Here is a 15,686-nt window from a genome sequence, read left to right as displayed (position 1 = left end):
CGGCTACGCTAACAACCCGGGCTCCGAAAATACACAATCGTTCGTGGACAGTGTGCATGACTTATTGGAACACGTGCCCTATTCTAATTTTGTCACGTGTGATTCTCGTCATATAAAATACTCCAACAGCTCTCATCCCTGTCGTAGTCAAGAGAGCGTCATCCACCGACATATCGAAACCGTGTGAGGTATGACACGCGTCAAGGCACTTCAGATCACGATATAACGCCACTCGCTCATTACTAGTAACTCAATCTTGGAGAATTAATTATGACTTCTGATGGCCTGTTTTCGCAATCCTTTCCTGCGAGCAGAAAAGTGCATTCAAATGTTTCACAATGCGATCGGCAGGTCGACTGCGGAGTTACTATTTCCAGAAAGCGTCAGTCTGAAATAGATATAGCCAGCTCGCAGGACTATAATGACCTTCAAGAAAAAGTATGGCGAGATGTTGATCGTATGATGAAATTTTCTACTAAAGAAAGCCAAATATATGCAGAACAATTGCGCAGGAAACGAATGAAATCTTTGTGTACACAACTGGAATCTCTGTTGCCCGCTTCTCCTGCCAAAGTAATTACACCATTACGCAACTTCCATGATTGATACTGTCCTTCAACGTATTATATTGTATGTGCAAAAATGTTTGATAGTAAATTATTTTCTGTTTGTTGATGTTGATCCAGCTTGACAGATGCGGATTATTTGAGGAAACCATCAATTACATTAGAAAGCTGGAGGAGAATATGCATCAACTGAAGAGAAAGAAAGACAATCTGCTGGCAATCCAATCTGGAAAAATAGCAAACGAAAACATGGAGATTAAAGTTGCCGTGGAGTTTTATGGGAGGGAAGCAATTATTAATATCACTAGCCAAAGAGGGCCGAGACGTATGTGGAGGATTCTGGAGGAATTTGAAAAGCATGGTGTAGATGTAGAGACGTCACAGTTTTTTACAGGAGAATTCTTCGTGCTTGTATCTTTCCATGGCAAGGTCAGAGACCACATTTCCCAAAATCCCTCTCTGATCCGGACTTCTCTAGAATGTAAACTTAAATTAACTTATTAAGTTGTTATAATATCCTGTTGATGGTTACATTCAGACCGTTGGAGATTGGTTTGCTATGACGGATAAAAGCCATGAAATGACTGGTACAAATTACGTTCATTTCACATCTGGTTTCTATGACGACATTCTTATAACGTATTTCTGAAAATCTTGATAAGTAATTTTTCAGCAAAACTCGTGGACATCAACCGTAATTTCTCTTTCTGAAAACCTGTCGACAGTAACTATAGTTTCTCATGATCTATGAAATGTCTGCTTTTCTGCAAATTTGTTCACAACAACCATAATTTCTCATGAGCTATGAAGTGCCTGCTTGTTTTTTCCATGGACAGGGATACTTCTTTTAAAATAGGGAATTTGGCCATACTATTACGCTCCAAAATGATGATCTATAGTTTATTTTCATCATAATAGCTAGGAAAAAATAAATAAAGGAAAAGAATAATTAAATATGATATGATTTGATTCAGGAAAACGGAGCCAAAGGAAAAGAATATTTAAATATGATATGATTTGATTTAGGAAAATGGAGTCGAGGGAAAATTTATTTAAATAGAGGGTATCTAAATAAATATTTTACACTAAACCACTCATCATCACACATCATCAAAAACAAGAAAATCTTAAACGGAATATTTAATTCAATGAAAATCAATTCTTTGAATTACAATTACTTAAGTATTGTTCAATTTTCTTGAGAGTATTCTTGACATTGTTTAACATTGAATTTTCTTGAGAGTACTCTTGACATTATTTAACATTGAATTTTTTTAAGAGTATTTTTGACATGGTTTAAAATTGAATTTTCTTGAGATTATTCTTATTTAATATTTAATTTGTATATTGCTAATTATAATTAATGTTAATTTTTTTGGAAGGGCGACTAATGAGGTGAGGAGCCGGTGGGATGAGATATTGTCACATCATTTGATAAATGAGTTAGAAATTGTGGCATTTTTCTCTTTGTGAAGTTAAATGAAGCAATGAATGAGTTGCACAAATAATTAATTATGATGGGAAGGCGATAAACAAGAAGTTATCCCTAGAGGGAGAAATTGACTTACTCATGTGATGGCAAAGGGAGTTATCACTTCGTTGTGGCTATTGAATTTACTGCAAACGAATGTTTGCTTAATGAATGCATATAGAGGGAAGTAGGTGGGGAACAATGTGCCCATCATGTTGGTAACCACCAATGAAAATGAGGGTTTCCTCCTCTAAGCACTACAATTTTGGATGGTTTTTATCGAGTATGAACATGTTTATCTTTCGAGTTACAATGTTTCAAATAATTTAGCATCTTTGTAGGGTTCTTTGTGTGATGTTCACCAGCCGTTGGTTGTTATTCCTCTTTCCCTCTATGCACGTGTCTCCTTATTTTATTAAGCATGGATTTTCCCTTCCATTTCCTGGCAAGTTTTTCAGTTATGTTTTTAGCTCGTAGCCTGAGTCTCGATATGAACTTTATTCTCATGCTTTTCTCTCCGTATGTGCAAATTTGTTTCCTTTCATGCATGGAGGTTGTCTTATTTTAAGGGGAGAGTTATCCTAGTGGTGTGTTGGCCAAGTTGAAGGTTGGTGTTGGGTGGGGAATTCATGGTTGGTGGGTTACTTTGTTGCTTTTCTATATCCTAGTTTTCCTCTTCACTCCTTTGGTGAATCATTGTGTGGTATCACTAGCCCTGTGCCTTGGTTGTTGTCTAAATTATACACTCTTTCCTCTTCCTTCCTTCAAGCGATGTTGTATCCTTGTTTGTCTGCAGGCTTTCCATTTCTCAAGGGACTTTTAACATAGTGGTTCACTAGAAAAGTTGTTGCTTTCTGTTGGATGGGGAATTCGGGGTTGGTGGTGTTTTTTGGTGCTTTTTATATTCTAGGTTGTTTGGAAGTTCTCTTATGGGTAGTGACCACTTAGGGCAACACCATTACTCCTCTTGTATCCAAGGTAGAGGTTGCTATTTTCTTGAATTTCTTCAACCCATGGGTTTGTTCCACATGCCATGCCAATGGGCTCAGGTCAAGAGAGGGGCCACTTACTATCAAGAGAAGACCCACAGAGGTCACACATGCATACACCATAGGGTAGAATTCTTTGCTTCATGATAGTAGGAGGTTACACTAGCGAACGCTCAAGAAGAACTCTATTGATCTGACGACAAGGCATCGTCTTGTAGGATTACCCTTTTAAACACATAGGTTTTGACTTAATGGGTTGATTGGATTTCAGATATAGGCACACTAAGGGATGGTTCAACCAATATATGCATATTGTAGACCTTTACCGAAAGATGAACTTTTTACTAGGATGGACTATCTTGGATTGACACAAGAACCGAATGGATATCTTGCACTCTCTTGAGCACTTGCATAGGCATATGAGCGATCTGGACCAGAGAATGGAGAGGGTTGAACAACGCCTCGACATTCCTCTAGTGGTAGGAGGAATCATAGAGGACCCAAAAGCACCCATCCATATTAGAGTATTGCATACAAATCCTTCAACTTAGATATGTTAGGACATTGGTCATGGTCTTTCTGTTTATGTTTCCTGATATTTATGTATGAGGTCACTTAGGTCAATTTATTATTTTTAGTTAGTTTAATTTTGTCTATCGTAGAACTTAGTTGTCCCTCTTCTCTTTAAGAAAAGTATATTCTTGGATATGGCTAGGTCTCCCCAATTAAAATCTTACTTAAAAGTATACATTCCATTATGTAAATTTTAGCTTATAAAGATAATATAATTAGCCTAAAAAAAAAAGTACAATTAATTTCAATTGTACTTTTTATTTTTTATTTATTTTAAATTTAGACCAATTTCTTTATTACTGAAATTATTATTTTATTTAAATTAAAAATATATTATTAAAAAAATTAATTATAAAACTAATAATTTACTTTGTGTCCATGCCTTGGAATAACCCATATCTACACTGAGATAAGGTTAGTATATGTTAGATGCCTCTTATTATTGTTTAGGCATATATTAGATGTGTTTTATTATTGATAAAGTTGACTAATTTCGACTAATTGCTAAAGGCTTTTTATTTCAACATAAGGTGGATGAGGATCTCTTGATTTTTTTAATTTTTTTAATTGACAGTCTGGATTGATTCTCAAGGAAATATGTTCAGCATATTCTTATCAACGACTGTAGTGTGTTTTGTTAGGTTGCAATAACTTTTTATAAATTTAGAAAATTAGATTCGTACCAAGTGGCTTCTCACCCACCAATTTTCTAGGGATTTTCAAAACATACCTAATTTTAGAAAGACTGTATTATATCTTGGTTGTAAAGAATAGAAACTATTTAAGTGTGAATTTTTTTTTTTTTTTTAATTGAGTAGGTTGGGATTCCAATTGGTTATCGACACATCTTAAATTTAATCAATTTACTCTATCTTATCTCTCGCATTTTTCATTTTTCAATATTATTTTTTATGTTTAGGAGTGCATGCGGTTAAAGCCCTATTTTAATGTTTTATTATGTTTCTCACACATGCACACACATATATATCAAAGCCATGGATTTCTTATTAACACTATTTTTATTTCAATTATGCATTTTGTATTTATCACTTCCAGGACTCTAATTCATTGAAAAGCAATATTAAGTCAGTGAAAGAAATGATGATCATTACTTTAACCATTAACATGTATCACCAAAAGCATAAATGGAAAAAATATTCAAATTATATATATATATATATATATATATATATATATATATATATATGTTTTATTTTAGTGTAAAAAGAGTTCAAAGTTATTTTAGCATTTAATAAATAGGGGTTAACATGTATCTCCCCGACACATATTTTATGTATCAATTTCATGTTTATGTTGAGTAGAGAAGTAATTGCACATCTTTTTTATTTTGAAAAATACAATGATAAAATACTTTTTAATTTTCATTTTCTTTACATATATACATAATCGATATTAAAATATTTTATTTGATGTAATTCTTGAAATATTTTATTTATCACTTTCCACATTAAAATGTTTTTTTAATTATCTATATTTTCCGTGGCATAGAATATCTCTTTCTCATAAATCCATGGAATCTCTCTATATATATGATGTTGAATTTTAAATGATATTGAATGTTTTCTCCTTAATAATATATTTTAATGTGTACATATTAATAATTCAATCAACTACACATCCCCTCATATTTAAAAGTGAAAATATAAGATTTTATTTATTTTATTTTTCTCCATATAATATTGATATAAATTTATATTATTTAATATGAACATTAAAATATTGTATTTATGAATAATAATAAAATATTTTTTAATTAATTTATATTTTTAAAATGTTTAAGGTCAATAACTAATTATAGATATAGTTGACATAAATTTATATTATTTAATATGGATATTAAAATATTATATATATAGATATATAGATATACCAAATAAATTACACATCATTTTGATATTAAACTGTAATATCAATATTATTATTATATTCTATGTGTCTAATAAAAAAAAATTATATCTCCATCATATTAAAAATAGAAAATAATTATAAACTAAATTAAAATAATTTTATATTTAATTACTTTATATTTTTTTATAAATTTGATATAAATTCGATATAAAGTTACTTTGAATAACTTTATAGTTTTATATAATTTGATATAAAATTGAAATAGAAATTGAAAAGATTTTTTTATTATTACAGTATAGTTGTTAAATTTTATATAAAACTATAAAGTAATTTAAAAGTTTTTTTTGGTTATCACTGTATAGTTAAATTTGTTAATATAACTATTGTTTTATTATTTTATTTCATTTTAATGTTTTTTTAAGGTGTACAATTGCTTGCTTCGTAACTTTTGTGACTTTAAATTTGTTAATAACTATTGTTTTATTATTTTATTATTTTATTTTAATGTTTTTAAAGGCATATAAATGCTTGCTTCGTAACTTTTTGAGGTTACAGTTATTTTTTATATTTTTTTAATGTATTACTAGCTAGTGTGTTTGTTTTGTCATTTTATTTTAATATTTTTAAGGTATACAATTGCTTGCTTCGTAACTTTTTTGACTTGACAATTTTTTTTTTTAATTTAATGTATTACTAGTCTAGTCTAGAGTGTTTATTTATATTTTTTAACTATTTTAATTTTAATTTTAATTTATTTATTTTTATATTAACTTTTTAGTTTATGATTAATTTTTTATTTTTGTTTTAATGGTTATAATAACATGGTTGTCATGGTTTTTTTTTTTTTTAATAAGGTTAGGTTTGTTTTTATTATAGGTTTTTTTTAATGTTAAGTTTTTTTTTACTATTATTTTTTTATGCACAATTTTAAATGGGACATGTTAAGTATTTATTTGGGAGCTAATTTAAATTAATTTGTCACAATTTTGTATTTATTATAACATACTTTGTGAGATTATTGCATGAGTATGGAAACAAGTTACAAGAAGGCATCATCTATATTGTAGCTTTTTCTCAACCATTTTAATTAGTGTGTTTTTTTAGAGAATCACTAACTTCTATTATAGGTAGTTTTAGATATAAAGAGAGTGGAAATAATGAAGAGTGAGGTTGATACAGGAAGGATTTGATTCTACAGGATTGAGCATTATGGCCACAATGACTAGCCATCATTTCAGATTTATGATTGGAGCTGACAACATTTATAACTCGATTCATATAGAGGGAAATAACTTAGCTAGGATAAGGATAAAGAGGTGGTTTTCATTAAAGTTGTCTAATATTAACATAAATCAGTCTACTACTTGTCAAATACGTGCTTTCATTGTCAAATCCATTACCATAAGATTAGGCATTTCCCTCCATTAACTAAGGTTGAATCCTCTGATACAGTCACCCTCGTCACCCCAACTTTATGGACCCAAAAGGTGTCGAACTTTGGTGAAGGTGGTGAATGAGCTCAAGTGGTAAAGAAAGGAAAAGGTGTGATGGTCCTCACAACTTGAACTAAGGCTAAAACTAGTTTTAGGTGAACAACATCCAAGTTAGGCATTTCAATTATGTGCGATGTGCACATGGAACATATTGGGATACTACATCTCATGGGGGCAATAGATGAAGGGCTTAGTATCCCGCTTAGAGGTTTGATGAGTAGGACATCATGGATTCCAAAGAAGAACAAAAAATACCAAAGACGAATACCATGGACCATTGGGTTCCACTAGTGCTAGAGAAGAGAAACATAATGTCTCGTGACTCCTACCAAGTTCTCAATGGTGAGGATGAGGAGAAAATGAAAGTTACATATGGGAATGTAAGGAGTCATATAGGTCCACTTAGAAAAGCCATAGTGAGAAAAACTCGTAAATTGATTTTACATTTAATATTCCTTGTCTACAGGAAATGAAGGCTACTAGTATTACGTTGAGATTGAATTTCAATCACATATGGTCTAGTGCTATATATTTTCATACCTCGCATGAAGAAATTCAAGGTGGGCCATCTACTCTTACCTCGCTCATGTTTAGAGCATGTGTAATCGATCAAGGTACTGAACCATTTAACTAAGTGATATACTTTTGCTTAAAATAGATGGAAATATTATTGTCCTTGTAAATGTGTACTAATCAAATGTGGTGAAAGAATGTTCCTAGCTTTGAGACTAATTAGTTGGCCACTTATTGGAGGTCAATTAGATTCTCGATAGGGACTTTAGCAATATGAAATTCCATATTGACAAAATTTGGACTCGCCTAATTCACATGCTATCATGAGAGAATTATTCCTAAATGTCATTAGTGTCAATCTCAAGCTATATGGCCTTAATACATATCAGTATAGGGACTCGAGGCCCATCTCCCACTCCAACGAAGGCAACTGATAGTGGATATTCATTGGCTTCCACTATTGCATTGACTGTATTCTATGTACTTAGTTGACCATTGTTAGTGTCAACATTTTATCTGTAATTATCAAGAGAACATGGAACTTCCACCACTTTGTTCCATGATATAGATTTATCCTTCAATAACTAGGGAAAAGGATGTTGACCAGACCAGTTTAAGATGTGCCATTATCTCCCTATATCATCTCAATGCTTCTTCAAATTGATTGCATGATCTATCATCTGGATAGAAACTAAACACGTGTTGAAACATCCCTAGAACCAAAATAAGGGATCAAGTTTTCCTCGTCGAATGCAAATAAGGTCCTCCCAAGGATCGAAATAATTTCTTCATAACAATTTGGAGTGTCTTCAATGTGGTGCAAGCAATGATTAAAATTATTTTCACCTATCCACTCATTTCTCTTAGTGAAGTCAATCCCTACAACCGAGAAGATTCAAGCCTAGCTTGCGCGAGATCATGCAATCACTCAGGGTGGATTACATGTTGGTTGTATTTAAATACTTTGTGCCTATCCACTCATTGATATTAGTGAATTCAATCCCCACAACTGAGAAGATTCAAGTCTATCTTGAGCGAGATCATGCAATCACTCAATGTGGATTATATGTTCATTTTATTTGGAGGTATTATTGATTATTATTTTGATGATATTCAGAAATTTTTATGGATGGTTTGCATTAAAGTTGGGTTGTTTCTTGTTATCCAGAAATATGACAAAGGGACAACTCCTGCAATGTTAAACCATTTTATGTATAAAATATGTTATTATAGATTTGGAGCCTGACATTGACTGTGGAAGACCGATTGAGCCCAAAGAATTAAAATAGGAAGTAAGAATGTGAAACTTGAACATATGATTAGATCGTGAGAATCTACAGAGATGATCCAGCAAATTTATACCATATTTTGGTCGACCGACAAGCAAACTATCTTGAGGTCCATTTGCTAGTCCATGCACTATCAATCTCATAGTTGGCCCACAATAATTACAGGGTATCTCTATCCTTGGACTTCCATCCATCATGGTTATGGGTCATCCACAAACCACACAATTATGGGTCAACCACACAAAACCCTTGCCATCAAAGTCTATTTTCTAGGTTGCACACTGTCAACATCATAGGTGGCCACAAGCATTACATGGTACCTCTACCCTCAGAGCTTTGTTCATCACGATTATGGGTCAATCAAACAAAACCATTTCCATCAAAGTCCATTTTCTATTCTGCACGATGTTGCTATCACAATTTTCTCACAAGCATTACAGGGTATCTATATCCTCGAATCTTCATTCATCATGGTTATGGATCATCCACAAACCCACAGTTATGGTTCAACCATGCAAAACCCTTGCTTTCAATAACACATAGTTTTGGGTCATCTGTAAACCCATGGTTATGGATCGAACACACAAAACCCTTCTCTTCATTGGCTCATGTTCAATAAAAGCTTCTCAGGATGGAACTCTATGCAATGGGGACCATTGCTTCCTAAGGAGGGAGGCATGATCTGAATGGAAAATCGCATCCACCCATGGTTTTTACCCATGGTATTTTCCCATGGTATTTACCCATTGTATCTGCCCATGGTAATTACCAATGGTATTGAAACTCAAAACGCTATAAATTTGGGCATCACTTTGTAAAAAGACATATTCGTCGACAAAATGGAGTTGTAATAATTTTTATTATTTAATGAAGAGTATCCCACTCCTTAGCCCCAATGGGAGCCAAATGGTAAATGGGAATTGCATCAACAACTCCTTCCTCGCCATTCTAGGAGAAAAATAACCAATGACCAACACTACTTTGTTATAGCTTCCATAACTTGTTATGTCTATTTTAGAATAGAGCTTTCATAATTTTAATTTAATTATCAATGTGGATGGTAGGGATTTAACCTCCATGGAATATTCTAGAATATTGTTAACAATAGTCACAAATCAAAGATTGAAATTTATCACAAATGTAGTTATGCCCTTTAAACATTTTTAACTAAATTGATTAATTCAAAAAATATCATATGGATATGAGCTTTGTGTTTTTTTGGCATGTGGTATTGGTAAGCTATGTTATTGACCCATATTAAATATGTAACAAATTTTATTTACATGTTATGTATCAAGGATAGTATATGATATTTACTTTTTTATAAATATAATTTAGGTTAGAATTATTATTTTATCTTAAAATATGATTAAAAGGTGTTTTTGATTGGAGAGGAGCTTGCTTTTATTGAACTTAAGGAGATAGTTCAATAACTTAAGACCTAGAGGCATCTCATAGGAGCGAACATCTATCCAATTTTAAACCACTAACTGGTTATTTCAGATGGCACGCCATTTTCATTAAGTAACAATGATGTGTCATCCATCATTCATGGATAGAAACAAGTGATGGTTATTTTCACTATCGATTGACAATGGAGTTATAATAAGTTTGGCAATGTTTGAAAAAAAAAGGTTGAGTTTTATATTAGAAAATGTACAAGTGATGGTTATTTTCACTATCCATTGACAATGGAGTTATGATAGGTTTGGCCATGTTTGAAAAAAAACATTGTGCGTTTTATATTAGAAAATGTACATGTATCCCCATTCGAGGAACCTTGGTGACGAAAACAAGGGACAATCACTTTCTTGTTAATATGATGTATATACCAAGTCTCTTATAGAAAAATCACATAGGAATGTGAAGGTCACACATTTTGTACCACTTATCGAGGTTCATCATTAGGACAAAGACGAACCACGGTGAGTGGTTTAAAACTCATGACCTTGAAATTTCTATGTGATTTTTCTAGAACAAACTTGGTATACTATCATGAATCATAGAAGCTTGCATTCAGAAATATGATGGATGTTGAAACCTTGTTTTTGGTCCTAGAGTAAGACGTAAAACTGTTTTTTATTAGCTTAGAGCTCATTTACTTAGACATAAGAAAAATAATTTAATTGCCCAAGACCCTAAGGCATTTAGCAGGGGTGAAACCTTTCACCCAATGGACCACCAATGAGTCATTTAAGGTGTTGTACCTTCTCTTGAATAAAGATGATGAACCAACCAACATATCTAGTCATCACTATCCCCACCACTAGTTGACCACTAAGTTATGATACATTTTGCCACTTTCTTAAACAAAACCATGATTTTTATAATCAAACACCAACATTACGATATGATAAGTGGTTATCTAAAACAATAACCACCTATCAACAACTCAATCCATATCCCAACTCAAGGTATTAATAGCTAACTTTTCCTTCTAATAAGTGACTTCCATATAACAATTATGTTCCATAATGTTCATCCCTAGCCTTAAAAATTTACAATGAGTATTAATAGAGGGAAATTTCCACTTTGAATTATCCAATCATCCAATAAAATCTAAAAGTTCCTTAAAACATACTTTACCCTAGATACCATTTTATGGGCAATAGCTACAACATTTCACCAATGGTCAATATTTATAACAAATTTTCAAGAAAAGAAACATAGAGATATATTGTTATTTTGTTTTACTGAAACGAGTGGATATTATATTAGTGAAATATGTATCGAGGTGAGACAATAAGTACAAAATTTGGGAGTTACAGCAATTAGGAGCCTTGCCAGAATTTTTGGCTCAAAATTGCCACTATTCCTTACTAATGTAGGTGGCTACATATATTCAAAATTGAGATAAACTGAGTAATATTTGTACTATATACTTAAAATTAAATAATAAAACACTTCACTTAATGTAACTTAGGATAGAAGGGAACCACTAAACTTTGCATCAATCTTGCACTTCACTTAAGGTCAAAGAGTCCAAGTCAAGTAGGAATTGAAATCTCTATAGAGGCATTGCTATAGAGAGCATAATGCCTCTTATTTTCCCAATCACATGTTTTGGACGTCTTCAATTATGAAGTAGAGAAAATCAATTTTATTTTTCATTTTTTGTATGGAGGGGTTGTGTTAAATACACATCTCAAACATTAATTCCACCTATGATTCTAGTCTTGTGACATGTAACTAGAGCCAACCAAGCTATGAGATGGGAAAATTGGGATCCACCTCCAAAAGGAATAGGGAAAACACATGAGAAGAAATGGGAATACAAAGAGCATAATGAGGAGTTCACTAGGGATGAATTGTTGGACATTGGATAAACCAACTCTCCCCGTGTGTTTCGTGACATCGACAAACCGCCTCTCGTGGATCCTTATCTTTGGTGTTGTGATCGTTTACTAACACCTGTAGGTTTTGTTCTAACGACAATCGTGATTCCCAGCAAGTGGTATCAGAGCATAGGTCACGAGTTCGATACACACCCAACTCGCGCTGGGGGTGATATTGTTGGAAATTAGATAAACCAACACTCCCCATGTGTTTCGTGACATGGACTAACCGCCTCTCGTGGATCCTTATCTCTGGCGATACGATCGTTGACTAACCCCTGTAGATTTTGGTCTAACGACACCGTGATTCCCAACAGGATTGAGAGCTTGAATATTAGGATAAGAAGGGGAAAAATAGAGTGATGACCAATATTAATGAGATTTCCCATCAAAATTAAGACCCTCAAAAAATAACAATTTGGCATATTTACAAACCAATAATCTATTGTAGGGAGGATCCACAAAGGAACTAACTAAGAGCGTGGGGGAGGTACCAAGTTATTGTTGTAGGGAAGTGATTCAAATTGTAATTGCGATGGAGTGATAATTTCATGAGCCACAAAGGGTGGCCACATGGGAGCCCATGACATTGCGTGAAGGAACACAACACATTAATGGATTGGGCTTGTGGATTGAGTGTCATTCACAATGAGAATGCCCTCTACTAGTGGTAGTGCACAATTGGCATGGTAGTCTACTAATTGATTGTTGACTCAAAGGATGTGTAAGAATTGCACTCAAGGAAAGGAACAAAGAACAACTATTATTCAGTGGAAGATTGAGCTTAAATGGACATAAGAAGAGGAAAACCCAACTTAGAAGTGTCTAATTGTGTTTTTGGGGTCCCATACCATAGAAATACTATGAATAGAAAATAAAGAGGAAAGGAGTAACCCTTGAAACAAACACATGCTTTGGCCAAGTTGTTTGAAGTTGCTTCCAAACCTCACCAAAAAAAAAGAAAAAAAATAGCGTCGTCCTAGATTAAAAAAAAAAATACCCCTCTCGCTAATGCCACCCTAACACATATAGACCTACATTCTTACACCCATTATTTTTTATGAATAAAATTCTTTTAAGATACAAGATTAGTTCATAGTAAACTCCTAAAGGGAATTTTCTGCAAAATCAACTCTATAGTTTCATGTTTCCTATGGGAAGGCACAAAAAAATATTGTAAATTCAATCTTGTCAGCCTAGAGATGCTTAATCAACGTGTTGATCATGGTGGTTGGCGTCTTAAAGACACTGCCTCTTTCAATTTGGCACTGCTTTAAAAAAAAAATTGGAGAGTTATTTGCAGTGATGGCCTTTGGCATCGAATCATCACAACTAAATATATCTAGAACAGGGATCTCATAAGCTAGCTTCATGTAGGCACACATGACCCCCATATCATCTCCCTATCATGGCGTAGTCTCCTTCTGACTAAGCAATGATTTTTTGGTAATCTCAGATGGGATGTTGGCTTGGGATCTATCCCAAAAATTACCCTGGACTCACTCTCTGGCATGGCAGGTTCACATATATTATCTCCCACCTTCATTACATTTCTACACAATGAGGGTATTTTTGTGATTAAAGACATTACCAATGTTTCTCTTTCCTCTCCTTCATTCACACATTGGAAAGATGAAAATGAGCTTGAGATGATAGAACGCCTGGTTCTGAACTAGAAGGAATATATTTCCATCCTTAAACTTTCTAGGATTGTCCTCTCTCCTAAGGAAGACAAATTAATCTGGTTTGGAGGCACACAGTAGGGAAAGGTAATTGTTCATGAGGCACATCGGTTAATCACCCAGCCCTCTAGACCGATATTTTTTTTCTCTTGGCTTGCTTGGTCCTGGAAATGGAATTTTCCACTTAAACTCAAGTGTTTTTCCTGGTTGGTGGTACACAAAGGAATTCTAACATGGGAAATCCTATGCAAGAGAGGCTACCAGGGTTGGGGCAGGTGCAGTGTTTGCCAATCCCACAAAGAAGACATAAATTACCTTTTATCCACTACCCCTTTGCCTCATTGATCTGGGCCTAGGTGCTTAACTTGCTAAACTCTCCAGCTGATTGGGATCACTCAGACATTGTTTCTTGCCTTGGTAGGTGGGACGTGGATCATAAAAGTCATCGGATATTGGTTTCTTTATTATTGGGGGTATTTGGCAGACTAAGAATGCTCTTATCTTCGAACAAGTGAAGCTCGACATCTGGAGGACCAACAATTAAATTTTATTTTTCTACCTGGAGCATTTCTCCTTTTTGTCAACAAATCCTAAAAGTTGACCTCCTCAAAATTTATGGGTTGCTTTCCTTGTCAGCGTTTTTGATGGCGCATCATCTTTTTCTTTCTGCGGATGTGGCATGGCCATACTTTTAGGGCCAGTGCGCTCCTTCATATATCATTGGCATTGACACTGGTTCCAACACTCGTGTTGAGTTACTTACATTATGGGGGTGTTTTGCACTGCGCTATCTAGCTCGGTCATAGAGAATTCACCATTTTTTGAGACTCTAAATTAGTGATTGAATGGGCAAATGATAGAGGCTCTTTGGACTCTGCAGTTTTCCTGACTTGAAAAAATAAAAACGGACGTATGAGGTGCTGATAAATCATTAAGCATTGAAGCTATTTTGCAGTCAAAGGGGGTTTCTTAGGAAAACATAAGAATCCGTGAATCTCACACACGCCTTCACTCATGTCATACCATACATCATATACGCGGGGCCGGGCCTACTCCCTAAGATTTTGTCCTCATTACACATATTATTTATATATTTGTAACTTGTTTTAAGTGATTTTGTCATGTTTTATTTTCTCAAAGCTAAAAGTTATATAATTATATTTTATTCTTAATGCTAAAGATATATTATTATTTATTTCAGACACATTATATCAAGTGAACTTTTTACATGCAATTATTTAATTTTATTGATTTTATATAATATTTATTTTGGCACATTCTACTAAGTCAACTTTTCTATATATAATTTGGTTAACCTTTTATATATAATCATCTACTTTACTAAAAAAACGTCATGTATTTGGAAAGACATCATTATATTTTAAGTTTGGGCACATTTTTACAAGGTGGCCTTTTTATAGCCTCTAGTTCTATTGAAAGGAGGTCATGGCTCCACTAATGTAGCATTTGAGTTTGTGCGGGATCTTTCAAATGTATTTGATGGAAGGCTAAACTAGGAACTCACTGTTATGGTGTAAAGAATATTAAAAGAAAGATACGTTGGAATATAATATAGTTTATATAGATTTAACATGATTTACGTGTGAGAATCTTGTGGATTTAGTTTGAAGATTAAGTTTTTATTATGTGAATTATTACGTTAATTTTGGATGACACGCAGGATATTAAAAAAAAAGCTAGGTTAAAATATAATATATATTAATATGTACATAATATAATTTATCTATATAATATATAATAATATGTACATAATATAATTTATCTATGTGAATTAAGTAAATTTTGATTAAGGTCTTTTTTATGAGTTAAAGGTTAATATATAAATTAATGTAAAGCTTGTGCGTGGGTATTATTACTAAAGGTATTTAATATAGTTGAGTTTTTA

General features: G+C 33.2%; 1 protein-coding gene across 1 annotated transcript; it reads left to right on the top strand.

Moving 5' to 3' along the window:
- Positions 1-270: 270 nt before the first annotated feature.
- Positions 271-1,070, top strand: LOC149187461 (uncharacterized). The gene is made up of 2 exons (XM_089412824.1): positions 271-573; positions 687-1,070. Exons 1-2 carry the CDS (start codon positions 271-273, stop codon positions 1,068-1,070), a joined length of 687 nt encoding a protein of 228 aa, XP_089268950.1.
- Positions 1,071-15,686: the final 14,616 nt, after the last annotated feature.

The sequence above is a fragment of the Pinus tabuliformis genome, chromosome 3_1 (genome assembly GCF_031772625.1).
Source record: "Pinus tabuliformis cultivar Carrire ecotype Pingquan chromosome 3_1, CPIR1, whole genome shotgun sequence".
NCBI lineage: Eukaryota > Viridiplantae > Streptophyta > Pinopsida > Pinales > Pinaceae > Pinus > Pinus tabuliformis.
This window is presented reverse-complemented; position numbering and strand designations above follow the sequence as displayed.